We start from the raw sequence: 19,046 nt of genomic DNA, 5'->3' as shown, positions 1-19,046 counted from the left end.
ACACATAAAGTGCATGAACTCTTTTGAATATTTGCTGTATATTTCCACAGAGGAGCCTCCTGTTGTCATCATGGCGTCTTTATGGGTGAGTCAAAGTCTGTGCTTTTTATTTTACAAGCAGGTTTTCATTGATTTGTGCATTTTAAATGAAACTAAACTGATGAATACTCTGCAGGATGACTTGGAGAGTCTTGTGGATTCACCCTCTTCCTTCTCGGCAACAGTAAGTCAGGCCAAAACTTTTCTGGTGGCTTTTTTTCATTATTATTATTTGATATTATTAACACAGGTGTGCTCCTCAGACTGGAGAGAGAGGAACCATCAAACCCAAAGCAGACTTTGATGCAGGAGAAGATGCTGTAGCTCTGAGGAAGGCCATAGAAGGACTAGGTACACACACACACACACACACACACACACACACACACACTATCTCTAATAATAATTAACATAGTATGCTAACATGCTACATTTAGGGTGCTAATATGCTGTAAGTAACAAGACCACCACACAGGAAACACTTTTATAGACACTTTACTTACGGTAAGTAACTAATGTTAGAAATACTAAAGCACTTTTAGCAATATGGTGGCTGTGAACACGTTAAACATACAAAATGTTTTATACAGTCTGTGGTTAAAATGCTATTATCACAATGCTAACATGCTAAGAAGTAGCTATTAGCTTCCTTACAGTATTACAGTAAGTCTGTTAGCATGCTAACATTAGTTCACTATCTTGCTACACTGCTGTGCAAAGCAGAGAAACTACATTAATTTGACTTTCTGGCACCTGCTAGACCATATAATGACTTCTTATTTCCTAGATATGATAATAATAATAATAATATAAGCTCTGTGTGTAAAATTGTCACCGATGCTACCTAGCTAGCTAGGGAGATAAACATAGCTACGGCTAGCCTTGCCTGAAGCTAAAACCAGATTGACTGATTTATTTCCTCCTAGCTGTGATCTGCAATAGAATACAACATCGATTTTGTGAATTTTGATGAACAAACACGACATACATTGGTAAAAGTTTACCGTTAACTAGCCTAAATAAGGCTAGCTAAAGCAAACTAGCTTAGCCGAGTGGCTAGCGCTAACTGCCGTCTTAGCTGTTTATATTGTGGAATTCTTACAGTTTGATTAAGCTACCACACATCTAAATGCATTCAATTGTGAATTTATTCATTTTATTGACTTAAATGTGAATATTATAAACAGACACTAGTGAAACAGCAGTACACCGACTTCCTGTGGATGGTAATCAAAATATTTCCTTGACAAAAAATGAGAAAGGGCAGGTTTTGTTCTGCAGTGTCTGAGTATTTGAGGCCTTACTGGTTCCAGGCAAGACTTTTCTAACCTTTTCTGCATCTGTAGTTACTGTTTTTTTGTCTTTTAATGAGCAGTGCCAAAGACTGTATATGATTCAGTACAGACAAACGTTTCAGTTCAGCTCAAAGCACAACTAAAGCTGTGTTCAGGCTGTAAACATGTTTTTTATGTGTCCCCACTCATGTTTCTATTATAAAATCTTTCAGGCACCACAGAGAAGACTTTGATTGACATTTTGACCCGTCGAAGCAGCGCTCAGAGGCAGCTCATCTGCGACGCTTATCAGGAAGCCACTGGCAGAGTAAGAGATCAGAGTCTTTAAAACACAACTCAGAAGAAGAGCTTTTTGTGTGCTGCTTGTTGTCGTGAGAAATGAAACGACTACACTGAAACTATAACCTCACCCTGTGCATGGTAGGAAAAATGTAACCCTGACGTCCAAGGCAAGGCAAATTTATTTGCATAGCCCCTTTCAGACACGAGGCAATTCAACGTGCTTTACAGCGACATAAAACACAACAAATACAAGACGGACGAACATTAAATTGCATGTAAAAGCTAATAAAAGCACAAGTAAACAAATAGTCAAAGCATGAGAGAAGATGCGTTAAAAGACAATAAAAGCACGTGGATAAGGACGTTATGGAGCTCTATTATTGGAAAGCAGTGATGTTTTCAGGCCTGATTTAACCTTGCTGACAGTTCTAGCAGAGCTCAGGTGTTCAGGTTCCACAGGTGAGCAACACCGTTTTTTCTTCTTCTTTGGTGTCACACGTGTTGAATTACAGCTCTCAGCACGATGCCAGAAATGATTATTTCCTACTGTGAGAGTTATCATCCATTACAGCACGTCGTTTGACTGAAGCGCCACCAGATCTAACGTTAAAACATTGTTTTGTGCAGCTTTAATTCGATATTCAATGACCCCATTTTGTGTGTTTACTCAGCTGAGAAGTCTTTGTTCAGCCCTCATGGGTGATATTTGCATGGGTGTGGTTGTCTGTCGCCTCTGACGTGCTGTATTTACATCACAGGCGTTACTGGAGGACCTGAAAGGGGACACCCACGGTGACTTTGAGGACCTGCTGGTGGCGCTCGTCACCCCTCCCGCAGTGTTCGACTGCCATGAAGTGATGCGAGCCATGAAAGTCAGTTTGTCTCACTTTCATCATCTGCTCTCTGATGGCCTGATTAACATCACAAACAAATACTGTTATTGAAAATTACACAGCAGCATCTTCTTCCCAGTGGTGAAATCACAGCTAGATCATAACTCTTTTAAGCTGTAGCTCAGTAACATGGCCGACACTAAGGTCAATAAGGCTGCTCCTCGTCTCTTACCTCACAAATAACCATCAGTGGACTCTCCTCGTGTAGTTTGACTCTCCATTAGTACTGTTCACCACTTTTTACGATCTTCCATTGCAACCTTCATAGTCCGCTTGTCTTGGATATTTTCTGTTGCGTTCTCTTGCTTTGTTTTCCCTAAATGAAATTTGCTTTTTTCGTTTGTCTTGCGTCTTGAAATCTTTCTCTAATAAGGAGAGAAAGATACTTGAAACAACATGTAGGAACACACTGAGATAATATCTAACCCTGGTCCAGTTGAGTTCATCCTGAAAAAGAAGCTCCTTCAGAAAGAGAGATGTGATTTCATACGTCAGAGAACCCTAAAAGCATTTGGATTTCAAATTAAATGTGTAGCTTTAAATGTTGTTTAAGCTCTTCGGTTCTCTCATGTATTACTGGTTAATTTAAGCTCCGTCTGGTCTTTCAGTGAACTTTACACTTGGTGTGGTTCAGTCAGTCGGCTCCATGTGGTGAAGTAACTGTGTGATGTTGCAGGGAGTGGGCACCCAAGACAGCACCTTGATTGAAATCTTTGCCTCCAGATCCAACCAACAAATCAAAGCTCTCACTGAAGTCTATCTGACAGGTAAAGAAGGAGAGTTAAAACGTGATGTGACACCTGTGCTGCTGCATTCGGGCTACTGTGGGTAAAAAAGGAGACGGCTACAAACTCTGAATTTATGAGAAAAAGTGGGAAATTCACAGGAAAAATAGTGTTTTTGTCTGAAAACTCGGTTCTTTTCACAGTTTGAATTTCCTGTTTTGTGATTCGTGTAATTTTATGATAATTTTCTCCACAGAAACGGAGAAGAAGTTGACACTTGACCTGAAGTCTGAAGTTTCAGGAGACTTTTCCAAAGCGCTGCTACTCCTGGCCGAGGTTTATTAGATATAAAGGAAAAAGTCTATCTACAATATAATCATTCTTGTATGAATCTGGTCACACTTATATCACATTTTTCTTTCCTTTTTAATTCTTCCCTCTGAGAGAATTTCAGAAAAATAACTAAATACATACATTTGGAAATTAAAAAACAAGATAGAATGAAAGTAATAAACAAAAGGGACAAAGGAAAGCTTATATCTATAATGGTGAAGATTCAAAACAGGTCATCATCTTAATAGTATAAACACACTTTGAACAATGTGTCTCTGCACAACAACAGTCTATAAATGTGAGCGAACAGCTGATCTGAATGACTCTTCTGCTGCTGTTTCCAGGCCAAGAGGGACGAGAGCACCGCAGTGGACGCAGAGAAGGCAAAAGAGGACGCCAAGGTGCAGGATGATGCCTGTTTGGGCGTCTTTACAGGGAAAATATAAGCTGTAAGCGTCTCTCTTTATGTTGACTTTATCTTTTGCTTTCTACTCAGACCCTGTACGATGCCGGGGAGAAGAAATGGGGCACCGATGAATCTAAATTTGTTGAAATCCTCTGCCAAAGAAGCATACCTCAACTGAGACAAAGTACGTCGTGCTAGGATCAAATTATTCTCACAAATCTGTGGCAGGTTTGGAATAGTTGTGAAACGAGGCTCCATTATTTCATGCAGCTCTTGTTGAATACAAGAACATCAGTGGAAAGACCCTCCAACACAGCATAGAAGAAGAGATGTCAGGGGAGCTGGAAGAGCTACTGGTGGCTATCGGTAAGTTAATCTGCTCCCTGATTTACCGTGCAGGACTTTTAATGTTGCTGTATTTCATATTATGTGGACAAAACATTGTGGTAAGCCTCCACAGAAGAGCAGCAGACTGATGTCCATGTTTCTGGTATTAGGCTTCGGGTGTCCAACATACAGTACAGGAGTACTGACATCAGTAAAGTCTGAAATAAGAAAGTATTTTGGATATTAATGTTCAACATGCTACGAGTGACAAGAAGCCTAAACTATTAGAGATCACACAAGCTTTACCGCCAGCTCTAGAAACAGTAAATAACATTATTATTATTATTATGTTGTTATTTCAAGTTTGTCATTTAATCATTTATAACAGAATCTGTGTAATAAGTTTCTACTAAAATGTGAAATGGGCTGGACTGAACTGTGGGACTGTAACAAACATCTAAAAACTATTGATTATAGCTTCATCAAATGTTACTTAAATAGATATTTAGCAACGAAACTGTTTTCCTTCATTTTCTCTTCATCTGAAGCTGTATTTTTGTGTTAATGCTCTTTGTAACCACATGTTTTCTACGTTTCCCCCCAGTGAAATGTGTGAAAAGTGTACCGGCCTACTTTGCAGAGCGGCTGTATGAGAGCATGAAGGTGAATATACTGTTTTGACAGCTGCAGATGATTGAACAGACACAAACAGGAAGAAACCATATCCAGTTCGTAGCAGCATAGTGATTAAAAGAAAAGATCTCGTGTGTCGTTCTAACGAGAAACTTTCCCAAAATAGTGACTCAGTGTCTCAAAATAACCAGAAACTCATTAAGGCCTGTGTTATGCATATTTTGAGAATGTTACTAAGATACTAAGACATTATTATTTAGAGTGTTTTCACCACTTTGCCATCAGACAGCCCTTATCGACGGGGAACTGAAGCCTCTGTATAGTGCTGTCTTCAAAGACACCAGACTCCATTGACAAAATCAGGAATTTAATCTCACAGAAGAGAGGAGCTGCTGGAGCACGGCTGCCTTGCTTGGTTGTTTGTGTTATTGTGTGGTGAGGTGTTTTAAAGGGTTAATCTAACTCAGACCCTTTTAAAATCCATCCATTATCTACACCACTTATCCTTCAGGGTTGTGGGGGGGGGGGGCTGGAGCAGGCTGGGTCTCTGCTGACTTTGGACAAGAGTTGGGGTACACTGTGGACACACACACACACACACACCTACGGGCATCTCAGAGTCACCAGTTAACCTGTGTGTCTTCGGACTGTGGGAGGAACATCACCTCCCCCCTTTTTAAAACTGAGCCTTTAAAATGATTGTTTTTGTCAATGGAGTCTGGTGGCTTGGAAGAGAGGATAGATGGTACAGAATAGATACATAAACGGCTCTCTGACGGCGAGGTGAGGCAGTGACATTAACTAAAGTCTGTTTTCCTGCCAGTTTAATCTCTTACCTCTTCTGCCCTGCTTGCTTCCTCGTCGTCAGGGCGGCGGAACAGACGAGTCGACTCTGAACCGCGTCATGGTGAGCCGGTCTGAGGTCGATCTGCTGGACGTCCGAGCCGAGTTCAAGAAACTCTACGAGTACTCTCTGCACTCCGCCATCGAGGTGAGGAGCTTCATCACAGTTTAACCTAAGAGGAATGATTCTGGGCACCTTGTAGTCCAATGAAACAGTATAGATTATATAGAACAGTGTTCGTAGAGAGCCTGAGCGTGATCAGAGGATTTGACTGGCCTCTGTGGAGCTACTGCACTGAAGTATTGTTTCATTTGGCACTTTGATACCTGTGAAGATGAATATGTATGAACAACACAAGAGCCAAGAGGTAGACAAAATGACTAATCTTCTCATATTACACCAAACTAATCTCTAACATTTGAAATAACATCTAATGGGATTATATTAACCCTTCAGTATGCTCTCAAAGAAAGGGACAGGCCTTCTGAAAGTGGGACTTTTTCCTATCTGGGTCTTTAGTTTGCACCTTGTGGTTGACCAGGAGGCCAAACAGACACCACCTACCTGTTGCAGCCGAAGAGGCAATCAGAGGAGCTGTTAGCCGCTGCTCCGCTAGCTTCTGTAGCTCAATGCAGTTTCAAGTCTTTCTGGAATAGTGAAAGTGTTTCAAGGGTTTTTTTTAATCTGTATCAGATAAGGGAGAGTCTTTTATAGCACTTCCTGGTAGAATTTGCAACCTTAATGATTTTAACAAATTTAAGGGAGAACTCTGGTATTTTATAATGTGGGACCTACTTATTTGCACATATCCTGTCTGTCTAAATGACTGGTAGCTGCTAAAAGTGTCGGAGTGGGTCCAGACATGTACCTCAGCCAGCAGCTGATCACAGCAGGTCCACTAAAAGAGCTTGTTTGATCCACTGACAGGCTCAGAGTGTTATTCTAAATGTGTGACAGCTTTATGGAAAGTTAGAAAAATTATATGAAAGCTACAGGTCACGCTTTATGTCCAGGTCCTTGTGTGAAGCTTTAATGAGTTAATGAGGCTCTTTAAAGTCCTTCTACGATACTTGGCAGTGTTAAGTGTTAATAACAGCATCATCAGCATGTTTAGTATTAGAGGACATTTCTAAAAACTCCTTCACAGTTGATTGACTACCTGAGCAGTTGCATAGTCGACTGTTAATAAGTGCATAACACAGTACGTATCAATAATAAAACAACTAAAAGAGCTTTAACAGTGACTAATGGCGCTTTTCCATCACACAGTTTTACCTCCACTCGACTCGACTTGACTCGGTTTGGTTGGTTTTCCATTACAGTAGCGTTCCTCCTCAAAGTGGGGGGGTCGTCATAACAAAGTGGCCCGAAACTCTGGTGGTGTAATTTGTATACGGCACAAACACAAACACAACTGAGGACGTGGAGCGTTTGGTTTGTGTGGATCCGTTCACCTCGTTCACAGGAATAATAAAAACTGTTTCCAGGTTTTAAAGACGGAGGGTTTGATTCTTGTGAACGAGTCGCTCTCATGACTCATCCAGTGACGTCACTCCCTGATTGGCCAATCGGTGGCCTGCAGTCTGGTGACGTCACATTTTCAGCTCGACTCAGCTCGTTTGGAACCCCGACTGAGGAGGTACTAAAATAGACCATGGTACCAGGTAGTATCACCTGGTGGAGAACCAGAAAGGTCGAGTCGAGTCGAGTAGGTGCTGGTGGAAAAGTGCCAATAGTTAATTAATAAAAGACAGAAGAGACAGTTTATAAACTACCTTCTCTCTGTATCTGCAACCGTGCAGTCTATAAATTGTTAAGGAGTTATAAATGTCTTTATAATCTCACAATAAACGTGTTATTATGATTATTCTAACACTTACACAGTCTAATAATGTTAATAAGTCACTAAAGCTGCTCTAACGCTCCGCTGTGGATTCTCTGGACCTTCGCTTGTGTTGCTGTGTCCTGCAGTCAGACCTGTCGGGGGACCACGGGGACTGTGTGAAGGCCATCTGTGGGGGAGACGACTAACTGTAACACCTGGGGGGGGGGGCACCAAGAGGAAAATCTGCTCTGTCGCACTTCTTTCAGCTTCAAACCTTCAAACCACTAACGTTAAACTGGTTTAGAGTCACGTGCTCGTCATTAAAGATGGAGTCTGAACATGAACGTCTCAAGCGAAGGTTTAATGTGAAACTCTGTTTTGTTTCAGTCTGATTGCCGAGGGAATTATGAAAAGACTCTGCTTAAGATTTGTGGAGGAGATGATGAGTCCTAACGTCAGCTTCCACTGCACACTTTGAGCTTTTCACTGTTACACTTCACTGCATTTAAGTAAGAGCTATACGTCCTATTTAAATGAATATTTAATGTACGATCAGTTTCTAGAATGTGATGCATCGTTAAAGATTAAACTACCAACTAAGTAGGAGGGACTGGCTCTACCTCAACCAATAACGACATAAAAGGAACATTTCACCACGTTTTAAGCAGCTGTCTGATCAGTGTTGATGGTAAATGTAGTCTTACTATATATATATTCTGTTTATTTAATTCATCTTTCTTTAATTGTTTGCTTTATGTCTTTGAGCTGCAATAAGAGCAAACTTTCCCCACTGTGGGATCAATAAGAAGTTATCTTGTCTTAAATGTAGTCAGCTGAGGAAATAAACACCTCAGTGTGACCGAGCAGAGCTGTACGAGCTGCTGATGCCCCCAAATGTTTTTCAGCTCTGTACTCTGAGTGTCCGAGTCAGCCAAAACCTCTCCTGCACTCTCTGGGAAGCACGTTTAGCAGCCTGAACGTCCTCCTTCCCTCTGAGCTGCAGATCGTTTTCCTCAGGCAGCACCGAGGTGTTTATCGCTTCAGTCGACTACATTTACCATCGACACTGACTGGACAAACACATAGAACATGGCCACATTTCCCTCTAAAGTTCAGCTCATAATGATCCAATAACACCTCTGTGCATCATGAGTACTTGTACTTTTGGTCTAATACGTCTATACTTTTACTTTAAAGCCGTCCAGTTTGTATAAATGTTCCAACATGTATGTTAATTACTCTACTTTGAATTATAATTTGAGTCTGATGTGTTCTTCTCACAAAAAACAGTTTAATTATCTTAACATCATTTTGAATCTACTTTCTCCCTCATTAAAAATCTATAAATTCCAGTTTTTTTTCATTCCCATTTGTGCACCGACAGGCTCAGAGTGTTATTCTAAGTGTGTGACAGCATCATGGAAAGGATCCCTACAGAGAGAGACCTGGAAGATCCTTTTGGTTTAACCACAAACAGCACACACACCAGACTACATTCACTAAAACAGGGATTTTAGAGAACAGTGTTTTTATGAGGTAAAATTACTGCTTTTGTAAATGGAGTCTGGTGGCTTTGAGGAGAGCGATATGATGTCTGTTTCTGGTTTAAGAATATCAGAATTACCCTTTAAAAATCAGCACCACTCGACAGTAGGAGAAAGAAAGTTTGTGGCTCACAGTGTTGGACGTCTCTATAAAGCACTAAACTTTGTTTTCTAGTTAATCTGCCGTTTATTATCCCGATAACCTGCTTACATAAAGTCTCCTGAGCCACACAGTTCACAGCAGATCAGCTGAACATTCAAAATATCTTTAAATGGAGCTTTTCTTTAAAGGAAGTGCACTATTTTCACCATGATTAATACCAAGTGATATCCTTCTGTACGGGAAACGTCCTGGGAAATTCTAGTGTGCAGTTTATGTTTTAAACGGAGTAATTAGCTCATGAACACTCAGTGATTTAATTAGTTTAACAGTGATTTCTTTCATCTTTATTATCAGCTCATTCACACAATTCATCTCTTGTTTCTTCCCAGATATTCTAATAAGAACAGCTAAAGAATGATTCACTGTTGGTGTGATATTGTTTATTAGTCCAGCTCCCCAGCAGGGGGCAGCACGGTCTGCAGTCCCCTGGGTGGGGGGGGCTTTAAGGAGGCTCACAGAGGCCACATCTGGGGTGTTTGGGCACGACGTCATGATCACAGAGCTGCACGTCCTTTTATTCAGTCATCCCGTTATTTATTCCCACTGAAGTCAGAAAAAAAACATCCACACACAAACACAATTTACAGACATGCAGAAAGTCAGACCTCCGTGTTTCAACAATCACTAAAGATGATAAAAAACAGAAACTTTACCATGTCTTTATTATTAAAATTGATATTTTACTCATACTTCACTTCAGCAGAGCTTTGAGGTTCTCGTGTTTACTTCACAGTCTGAATTTTATGCTGTAAATTGTACTTGTGACGTTGAACAGAACTGGGTTCAGGTTTTAATGCACCTTTTAAATGAAATGAGCCTCAAACGGGAGTCGCTCATCACCATTAGAGACTTTAAAACCTTATTACCTGACGTCCTCATTGATTCTTGTGTCTGCTGCAGGGAACAACTCTTTATTTCTTGTTCTTGTTAAATTCTGTATCGTGTAGATTTGTTCTGAATGTCGCTCTTGTGACAGAGATCTTAATCTCAATGAGACTGCTGGACTAAGTAAAGATTAGATTAGATAAACCCCTGAAGGGGTCTGACATTGGAAAGGTTGACAGCAGCCTGAGGGGAGTCTGGGGCCGAGTGAGACAAACACAGCTCGTTTTTCACTCACAGTAACACCTCACCTGACATCAGCTCTGAAATAAACTACAACGGGTTCCTTTTAGAGAAAAGGACTTCACTTCAGGGTTCTGGTTCAGCAGACTGGGATCACCTGGAGGGAGAAAATCCTCAAATGATTAAATATTTCAATCAGTTTTGGGGGAAAAAAACAAAAGAATTTCATCAGTTCTGGAAATAAAGCAGCAAAAATGTTGCCTCAAAAACATTTAGCAGCAAAAAGAGCACAGACTCAGATAAAAGTACAAAGATATTGCAACAAAAATAAAGTACCAGTTGGTAAAGATGGAGTTCATTTAATGACTTAATGTGCTGCTGGTTGTTAAATCTGAAATAATAGGTCATCATTTATTAGTGATTCTGATTTGTTTTAATAATCTGAATACATAAAGTGGCTAAAGCTGCCAGACAAATAAGTAAAAAGCAGAATATTCCTGAGTAAATGTACTAACTCCTCTCCACCACCAGTTAAGTGATGTTCCTCCTGAAGATGGAGCCAAAGTGCAGAAAACGTTCAGTAAAAATGCAGTAAAAGTGCTCCTGCATACAGTCACACTCATTTTAATACACAAAAATGCCCTGAACCACGTCTGGTGTGTCCCAGCGACTAAACACAGCAGTGCTGCATCTGTAGTCTTCTCCCACAGTTCGCTTATGTTGCCTCTTACAAGCTAATTTAACTTTGATGGTGAAATAATAAGTAAATGAGACCTTGAGAAAAGACAAAAATACTAAAATTCAGTTTGATTTAATTACATTTTTTCTCCTTTAAGGTGAAATTTGAGTTCGTAAACAATTAATTCATTCACTGAAAAGAAATCTAAAAATATTCTTAGTCTTATTATTATTATTACTATCATTATTGTTATTAGAAGTAGTAGTAGTATTATGACAACGTTATGGAAAGGCTTCCCTACACAGATAGACCTGAAAGATCCTTTTTTGTACTGCACTCTTCAAACACACCAGACTCCATTGACAAAAACAGTAATTTTACCTCACAGAACACAGGAGTGGCTGCTCAATGGCTGCCTTGATCACTTGGTTTGTTTGTGTTTTTGTGTGTCACACAGACGTTTTGTTGGATCCAAACTAACCATTTGAAAAACCAAAATCGCACAATAATGCAAACAAACTAACGGATCAAGACAGCAGTAGACCAGCAACTCCTGTGTAAAATTAGTGTTTTTGTGAATGTAGTCTGGTGTGTGTGCAGCGAGCGATGTAACGGCTGTTTGTGATCAAACCCAGAGGATCTAATGTAACCTTTTGTATCTTCAAGTCATTTTGAACCAAAAGATACTGGAGTTATCTTTTACATAAACTACATTTTCATGATTATACTTATTTTTCCTGTCCTGACATTTTAAATGCAGGACTTTAACAGTTGACCAGTAGTAGTACTTAACCTGCAGCAAATCTTCAGAATACTTCCACTGAGTCTAACCTGCCAAAAATGAAAGCATGGACTAGTTTCTCCGAGTCCTGCCTGGACATGAATCCTCAAAAAGGGAGAAATATATGTTTCATGAATTCCCAGGTTCTTTATTTATGCAGTAAAACCTCTGAGCAGCTCTGATCCCCTCCAAATGAAATCCAGACAGGATTCATCGTCTCTCAGCAGCACCTCACGTCTTTATGTCTGTCAGTCCTGCAGGGAGCCGACAGTTAAACTCAGACCAGACACACGCGCTCAGACTATCGAGGTGGATGAGACCCTGAAGGCAAAGACGTTTTCCTCATTAAAGCCACAGTAATCACCCAGAGTCCTTCACTCAGCCCCGCCTCCCCCTCTTTATCTGAGCTGAAGGAAAACAGGAAAAGAGGCTGCAGGCCTACATCTATGCATCTTCATACTCTGACAGCTTCCACTCATATCCCCTGTGTGAGAGAGAGAGAGAGAGTGTGTGTGTGTGTGTGTTCATGCAGTAAAACAGGGGGTTATCAGGACAAAAGATATTTAAAAACACTGTTACTACAAGCCACGTTCTGTGACCTATTTTAAAGCAGAACTGCTGAAATGTTTTCACGTCACAATGATCCATTCTTCATGCAGATAAAGGTGTTAATAAGTGGGTAAAGCGTGATTCTTTTGGCCTAAATAAGATGCAGCTTTGTCCCGTTAAAGAGGGTCAATGGGAGGGTTCCTTCCTGCTTGATTAAAGAGCACGCTGTAAAAACAGAAGTGATCCTTTACCCTGAGGACAGGCTCTGTTTGTTTTAGTCTAGCTTTTATGAAAATGTGTGGCTAAATGACTAATAGGTCAGATCAAAAAAAGTGTTGGTCCAGTAGATCACCTCAGCCAGCAGCCACCAAACAGGCTGCAATGGCTGCAACGTGATCCTTTGGGACAACTGCACCTGATCACAGTAGGTCCACTAAAAGAGCTTGTTTGATCCACCGACAGGCTCAGAGTGTTATTCTAAGTGTGTGACAGCATCATGGAAAGGATCCCTACAGAGAGAGACCTGGAAGATCCTTTTGGTTTAACCACAAACAGCAGTTATATCGCTCTCTGCACACACACCAGACTACATTCACTAAAACAGTCATTTTACACAGGAGCTGCTGGTCTACCGCTGCCTTGATCAGCTTGTGTGTTTATGTTATTGTGTGACTTCAGTGTTTCAGAGGGTTAGTTCGGATCCAACACAACATTTGTTTAACTCATAATAACACAAACAAACCAACACACTGAGGCAGCTGTAGATCAGCTCCTCTTGTGTTCTGCAAGGTAGAATGACTGTTTTTGTCAATGGAGTCTTGTCTTTGAAGAAAGTGACATTAACGACTGTTTCTGGAGGATCTTACCGTTCTATCTCTGCCTCAATCGGCTCGTTTTTGTGTTATTGTGTGACTTTGGTGTTATAAAGGGTTACTTAGGATCCAAATTAACCCTTTAAAACACCAAAGTCATAAAAAGTCTTGTGTTCAGTGAGGTAAAATCACTGATTTTGTGAATGGAGTCTGGTGTGTGTGCAGAGAGCGATATAACGGCTGTTTGTGGTTAAACCAAAAGGATCTTCCAGGTCTCTCTCTGTAGGGATCCTTTTCATAATGCTAAGTAGGTCATATAGAGGCATCTGTATTAAACTGAGACTGTTTCATAACCAGTTAAAAACCACTTTTATCTAGTTTCAGCATTAATAAAGTCATAATGATAACTCCTTATAATCATATTAAGTGTGTTAATATGTGCTATAGCATCACTGGTACTGTAGACTATGTGTATTTTATTGTTAAAACATCAATATATAGTACATTCATCATTACATCACGTCTTTGTATTTTATGCTGGTCCGATACTGAGCCTCAGACATTCCTACACGGACCGATAGCTGTGTTATCGTGCTGGTAAAGTCTCGTGTATGGCATCGCTGCAGTTCTTTGTATCGGGCTGCACGAGGCCTCTAATTTGTGACTGTATCCTCTGTGACAATGTGTGCTCTCAGAGCTGCGTGGAGAAAATGAAACTCACGGGGGGAAACTAAAAAAAATGTAGGCCAAGTTCATCCGTGCTCGCTGCGCTCCAGACTCCAAACCGGTGTGTGATGCCAAGTGTAAAGTGTAACAGGCCAGAATTCAAGAGGAGAGCTCTTACCCCTCCTGACATGAATCCAGGAAATGTGCGCTTGTCTGTGAATTTCCCCAATTATATTCTCCCCATGTGAAAAGTCTCCATTCATAAAGTGGACTGTCAGTCAGAAGTGTAGAGTACAGACCAGCACCAGCAGCACCTCACTGCTCCACCGCCTCTGAGGATGAATGGAGACTGCAGGCAAGGCTGTAGTGGGGTATAACTGAGGGCACTCATCAACCCCTCACACAGTTCATTTCCCCCTTAAATTTTCCCTTAATGTTTCTTTGAGAAGATGCAAACTCTCTTAAAATCCCCTAAGAAGCCCTTGAAATTAAAAACTACAGAGAGAGACCTGGAAGATCCTTCTGGTTTAACCACAAACAGCCGTTATATCGCTCTCTGCACACACACCAGACTACATTCACTAAAACGGGGATTTTAGAGAACAGGACACAGGAGCTGCTGCTCTGCTGCTGCCTTAATCGTTGAGTTTGTTTGTGTTATTGTGTGACTTTGGTGCTTTAAAGGGTCGGTTTAGATCTGAACGAAACTCTTTAAAACACCAAAGTCACAAAAACGTCCCATGTTCTGCGAGGTGAACTTCCTGTTTTTGTGAATGTAGTCTCAGACATGTAGCCACTGACAGGCTCAGAGTGTTATTCTAAGTGTGTGACAGCATCATGGAAAGGATCCCTACAGAGAGAGACCTGGAAGATCCTTTTGGTTTAACCACAAACAGCCGTTATATCGCTCTCTGCACACACACCAGACTACATTCACTAAAACAGTCATTTTACACAGGAGCTGCTGGTCTACCGCTTTTTGATCAGCTTGTGTGTTTGTGTTCTTGTGTGACTTCAGTGTTTCAGAGGGATAGTTCGGATCCAACACAACATTTGTTTAACTCATAATAACACAAACAAACCAACACACTGAGGCAGCTGTAGATCAGCTCCTCTTGTTTTCTGCACGGTAAAATTACTATTTTTGTCAATGGAGTCTTGTCTTTGAAGAAAGTGACATTAACGACTGTTTCTGGAGGATCTTACCGTTCTATCTCTGCCTCAATCGGCTTGTTTTTGTGTTATTGTGTGACTTTGGTGTTTTAAAGGGTTACTTAGGATCCAAATTAACACCAAAGTCACAAAACGTGAGCTAAAATCCCTGTTTTAGTGAATGTAGTCTGGTGTGTGTGCAGAGAGCGATATAACGGCTGTTTGTGGTTAAACCAAAAGGATCTTCCAGGTCTCTCTCTGTAGGGATCCTTTCCATGATGCTGTCACACACTTAGAATAACACATAACAAATCTCCTGTTTTCTGCAGCGTTTTAACATTCACCCCAAAGTTTACGTATATGGAAAGTGTCTTTGGGAAAGTTTGGCATGTTGTGATTTTTAATTGTGACCCCTACAGTATGGGAACCACTGGTTTAGGAGGTTGAAACCAAATGGCTGGTTTTGTCTATATCTATTTATCTATTTATTTATTTTCCATGTGAGTGATGTCATCATTTTAATTATCTTATTGATTACTTGAATTACTTTCTATAGTTTTATTTCACTTATTCTCCTCATGCAGCTTCTGTTTGTTTTCTATATTTCTTTCCTAATGTTGTAAACTGCCTTTACTTTGTTATCATTTTTTCATTTTTTGTCCTGCGAAGCACTTTGTAAATAAAGTTTATTATTATCAAGTAAATACAAACATCTCCAGGTAGAATCTATTTAACACTCATTAACTCAGGTAATGGTTTGTTTGTTGGTTCTGGAGACTGCAGGAGGTCAGAGGTCAGCCCAGGACCTGGTCCACTTCTCAGCTGAGTGATGAACAGTCTCCAGCGTCTGTGTGTGTGTGTGTGTGTGTTTGAAGGCCAACAGGTGGCAGCACACACCTCACACACAGCCTGACAACAATAAGTGTGTCAGAGAGGAAAGATTCCCCCCTGCAGAAACAGGATGTGTCCAGACATGGGGGTTTATACAGTCATGTGATCCCGCTCTGCTCCTCCTCGTCTCTTATGTAATCCCCATCTCAGCCATGTGCTCCCCCTGTAACCACTGACCTGGATATGGTAATCGTGGCCAGTTCCCCACAGAAAAAGACCCTTTCCCGCCCCTAGAAACTGTGGCATGGGCGACGGGGGTGACTCTGGCTGATGTTACGCGAGCTTAGAGCACAGAGGAATGAAAAGTCAGTGGTGTTGTGTGTTGGATTCTCCAGCCTGCACACACGTCTTTGTTCACAGAGCCTGTCGTCCACAGAGGCACCACTTCCTCGTTGGCAGAGTGCAGTGAAAAATTACATTGTTTTTTCCACTGCGGATGATCGTTAAAACCGAAGGGGATGACGTGAGATCAATTTACACGTCTTATTGAGGAAACAACAGCCTGACCCCTGCCTCAGAAGAGGTCCGGCAATATTTAACGAGCTGAACAAAGACACAGATGAAGATGGAGCTGTGATTAGGGCTTTCAGTAATAAACTGTGACTTTAGTGTAGCCTGAGGTTTGTTTATTGCTCCATTCACTGCATTCTTTCCAGCCTGTTATGGCTGTCCTTCCTCCACCAGACTGCTCCGTCTGTCTGTCAGTTATAGATGAGCATTGTCTGGGCGCTTTCTATGGAAGCCTGCTGGCACCAAGACAAGAAATATGACGATCATAATGGAAATCCACGAGTTACTTTTTGAAGAATGTTTCATCAGTTTCACTCATTTGTCAGAACTTTTTAGCGGCAGCTCATATTTCAGGTTTCTCTGCAGCAGGTTACTTTCGTCTCAAAATGATAATATTCTGGAAATACATGTGTTTGTGGACATAGTAGTGAAATCTGTTAATGGATCTTATTTAGAACAAGATTTAACTAGCAAGGCGCTTTTGTTTGGGAGTTCCCACCATCTCTAGAGAGCATCAGCTCAGCTCAGCAGGCCGACTAGTCCTCGTCTCTGTTGCTAGGGCGTTACTAAGGGCCGTAAACTAGGTTTTATTACATGGGAGTCGACTAACGTGATGTTATTGTTTTCCAGTTATTAATCAGCATCCCATGTGTTTCCATGGAAACGAATATAACACTTGCAATTTTTTTTTTCAATTTCAAGAGCAAGTTCCCAAAGACACGTGCACAATTTTGGTGAACTATGTATAGAATAGAATAGAATAGAATAGAATAGAATAGAATAGCCTTTATTCATTGCGGTACAATGAAATGAGGTGCGCTGCTCCAATTTGGTGTAAGAAAAAAAATGTTTACAAAAAAAATAAAAGAATAAGAGTAGAATTTTTTTTTTTTTTTACAAAAATAAAAATGAGAATAGACAAACAAAGCTACTCTGACATATATTCAAAAAACGTGGACAGAAACACTAAAAACACAAGAAAAAGAAGGCACTGCCATCTTGGATCATAGGAATTTATTGTATCTTATAGATTTGATTCAACAAATTAAAAAAATTATTTTGCATCTCATCTTATAAATCTGACTTATTGTGAGTATTTTTTTAAAAATATTATTTGTTTGGTGCATTAATTGTTCTCTCTGCGTGGCACCACTGGGCTTCCATACTTCTCCACTTACACCAATCATAACAATAGGAGGGGGCGGGGCCTCGCCAGGTTAGGTTGTCCCTCTCATTGGGTAAATAACAAACCACCCACTTACCGTTGGGGAGTCACGGGAAGTTTAACGGTAGCGAGGCTCCACCGGACTGACACAGATGAACCGAATGAACGCCGCCTCGCTGGGGGGGGTTCCGACAACAAACGGACGCTTCCTTGTGTGAGGTTTGCCCACCTGCGCTCACTCGGGGCGGCTCGGCTCCGCTCGGCTCGTAACGAGGACCCGCTGTGGCTGCTAGCGAAGACCGCTAGCCGCTAACTACCGCAGCTAGCCAGCTAGCTAACCAATTAGCCGCTTCGCCCGAGTGAAGTGAACGCGTCGCGGCGTGTGATGCTAACGTCGCCGCGGGTGCTGCTACAGGGCTGCAGAGTTGGATATTACCCCAGGGGGGAGTCGTTGCCGCCGGGGGTGGTGGTTATCAGCACCGGCGCCTGCTGCATTGTTGTGCCCTCTTCTCGTTTCGTCGGCGGAGCGTCCTGACCGCACACCGCGGAGTCCACGCATGCTAGCAGGCGGCTGCAGCCAGCCAAGCTAGTCAGTGATGTGTCACATTAGCTAACGAACCCCAGCGCCGTTTTTTTGTTTGTGACCACCGGTGCGAGCTCTTGGGGCCGTGTCACCCCGCAGTGACACCTGTGTGTTCACTGTCCTTTCATGTCGTATCACCCGACAGCAAGTAGTCCCTCCAGAAGAACCAGACGCGGAGCATGCAGGAGGAGAAAAGGCTCCAGATAAGTAGATAGGGCACTGTCGGACGGAACCGCGTTACATTGGACTGTGTGGGTAACTTGCCACCTAACAGGAGGGCGGCGGGTGGTGGTGGGGCTGCATTTGGTGGCAGGGGGTGACAGAGAAAGTGAAAAGGGATGAAGAAGTTTTCCAGGATGCCAAAGTCGGAGAGCGGCGGGCTCGGAGGGGCGTCCGGGTCCGGCTCCAGCTCCGGGGTCAGCAGCTACTTCGGGAAAGTGTTCGCCGTGGGTCGGTACCAGGTCACCGTGGAGGAGCTTGTTGCAGAGGGTATGTACAGTAATGTGTGTGTGTGTGTGTGTGTGTGTGTGTGAGATCTCACATTCAGCACCATGATAGTTTCTGGGACACACCCGTCACCCCCTGTTTGGAGAGAATAACTCACCCAGACAGCTGTGAAGCAACTCCTCCAGCTTTGTTCCTTTTATGGGTTAGTAATTGCTTTGCACTCCACAGTAAAAGCTCGTTTTTTTTATTTATTTATTTATTTATTTTTGTCCCCAAACATCTGCTTTATTTCTCAAGAAGTTCTGTGCAGAGTGATTTTGAAATAGGTTGCTCTCATCTTCCAGTGCTTTGAGCGCTTTGGTGCTTCTAAACTGGGGCACCAGGGATTTTGGTGCATAGCTGGAGTTTAAGAATTAAAGCTGGTAACTTTTCCCCAT

At 41.7% G+C, this 19,046-nt stretch overlaps 2 protein-coding genes across 3 annotated transcripts in view; both read left to right on the top strand.

The window, feature by feature from the left end:
* The first annotated feature begins 53 nt into the window (after positions 1–53).
* On the top strand, positions 54–8,924 carry anxa3a (annexin A3a). Of its 2 annotated transcripts, none has more exons than XM_070833908.1 (13): positions 54–85; positions 176–223; positions 303–390; positions 1,547–1,641; positions 2,375–2,488; positions 3,186–3,276; positions 3,491–3,570; positions 3,912–3,968; positions 4,064–4,157; positions 4,244–4,339; positions 4,905–4,963; positions 5,802–5,924; positions 7,990–8,924. In XM_070833908.1, the coding sequence occupies exons 1-13, from the start codon at positions 71–73 to the stop codon at positions 8,053–8,055; spliced, it is 1,026 nt and encodes a 341-aa protein (XP_070690009.1). In that variant the 5' UTR covers positions 54–70; the 3' UTR covers positions 8,056–8,924. The 2 variants fall into 2 exon arrangements, with proteins under 2 accessions (XP_070690009.1, XP_070690010.1); XM_070833909.1 differs by lacking the exon at positions 7,990–8,924 and adding an exon at positions 7,749–7,977.
* A 9,315-nt stretch (positions 8,925–18,239) lies between these two features.
* bmp2k (BMP2 inducible kinase) overlaps positions 18,240–19,046 on the top strand; it is a 51,430-nt gene continuing 50,623 nt past the window's right edge. Inside the window, exon 1 of the mRNA XM_070833900.1 lies at positions 18,240–18,651. Within this exon, the coding sequence (XP_070690001.1) occupies positions 18,501–18,651 (151 nt within the window). The 5' untranslated portion in view covers positions 18,240–18,500. The remainder of the gene's footprint in view (positions 18,652–19,046) is intronic.

This window comes from Pempheris klunzingeri, chromosome 7 (genome assembly GCF_042242105.1).
Source record: "Pempheris klunzingeri isolate RE-2024b chromosome 7, fPemKlu1.hap1, whole genome shotgun sequence".
Classification (NCBI taxonomy): Eukaryota; Metazoa; Chordata; class Actinopteri; order Acropomatiformes; family Pempheridae; genus Pempheris; species Pempheris klunzingeri.
The sequence above is the reverse complement of the archived record's forward strand: the minus strand, read 5'-3'. Positions and strand labels throughout refer to the sequence as shown.